Raw genomic sequence first — 942 nt, 5'->3', positions numbered from 1 at the left:
CGCTCCCGCCGCCCTCCTCGCCGCCAACGCCTCCCTTGCAGCCGTCGGCCTCGGACGCGCCCACCTCGCCCCCTGGCCCGGCCCCGGCTCCAGCCGCCTCCTTGGGCAATGCCAGGGGTTGCTGGTGCGGCGGCTGAGACGGCCCATGGTGGGGTGCGGCCGGCGTCACCTCGTCCGCCTCGTCCAGGCGCAGCTCCGGAGGCCCTGCGGGGCTATCGCATCCCGCGTCGCTGTCCTTCTCCTCCAGCCCGTCGTCGCCTTCGCCCACCACATCGATGTCCACGTCCTCGGCCGTCAGCACCGTCTGGCCGGACATGTCGCTGGCGCTGCCGCCGCCGGAGAGGGTCATTCCTCCTCGGGGTTGGTGGAGGCAGCGGGGAAGGAGCCGCGGACGATTGGGGTCGTCAAGAGCTGCCGCCGAGCCCAGGGAAACGGGGTTTGGACGTCCCCGAAAGTTGGGGTGCTTGGAGAGGGGAGAGGGCGAATGTGGCTCGGGGCCCTCCCGGCTTAGCTCACACTCAGCGGCCCGGCATCGCGCGGCGAGGGCGCTGCGGTCCGCCCCCCGCGGACGCCCTCCGCAAACTCCTGCTGTCCCCGGCGCTCGGTACTAGGCGCTCGCTGCCACTCCGGGCCCCGGCGGCTTCTCCACGCCGCGCCCCCTCACTTCCCGTGCCTTCCACGGCCTCTGGGCCGGGTGTGGGGAGCAGGATCTGTGCAGGCGGGCGCAGGACACCAGGCGCCGAGCTGCTCGGGAGGGCGCGGACAGGGGCAACGAGGGGAGGGGGTGTCAGGGACGCCGAAGCCCCAGTAGTCGAAAGTCCCGTTTTAAGGACTGGCCTGATAGATTACTTTCTACTTAAAGATCCAGCGGGAGGCGGGGCCACGTGACCGCGCGTGACGTCAGGGCAGCCGCCGAGCCGGCCAAACTCAAGTTGGTTCAGC

The 942-nt window shown here is 71.3% G+C and overlaps 1 protein-coding gene across 1 annotated transcript in view; it reads right to left on the bottom strand.

Moving 5' to 3' along the window:
• FOXD3 (forkhead box D3) overlaps positions 1–349 on the bottom strand; it is a 1,292-nt gene extending 943 nt beyond the window's left edge. The window contains exon 1 of the mRNA XM_011369608.1: positions 10–349. Within this exon, the coding sequence (XP_011367910.1) occupies positions 10–349 (340 nt within the window). The remainder of the gene's footprint in view (positions 1–9) is intronic.
• Between the last annotated feature and the right edge of the window lie 593 nt (positions 350–942).

Source organism: Pteropus vampyrus, unplaced genomic scaffold, assembly GCF_000151845.1.
Source record: "Pteropus vampyrus isolate Shadow unplaced genomic scaffold, Pvam_2.0 Scaffold151, whole genome shotgun sequence".
Lineage (NCBI taxonomy): Eukaryota > Metazoa > Chordata > Mammalia > Chiroptera > Pteropodidae > Pteropus > Pteropus vampyrus.
Note: the sequence above shows the minus strand (reverse complement) of the source record. Positions and strands in the feature narration are given on the sequence as shown.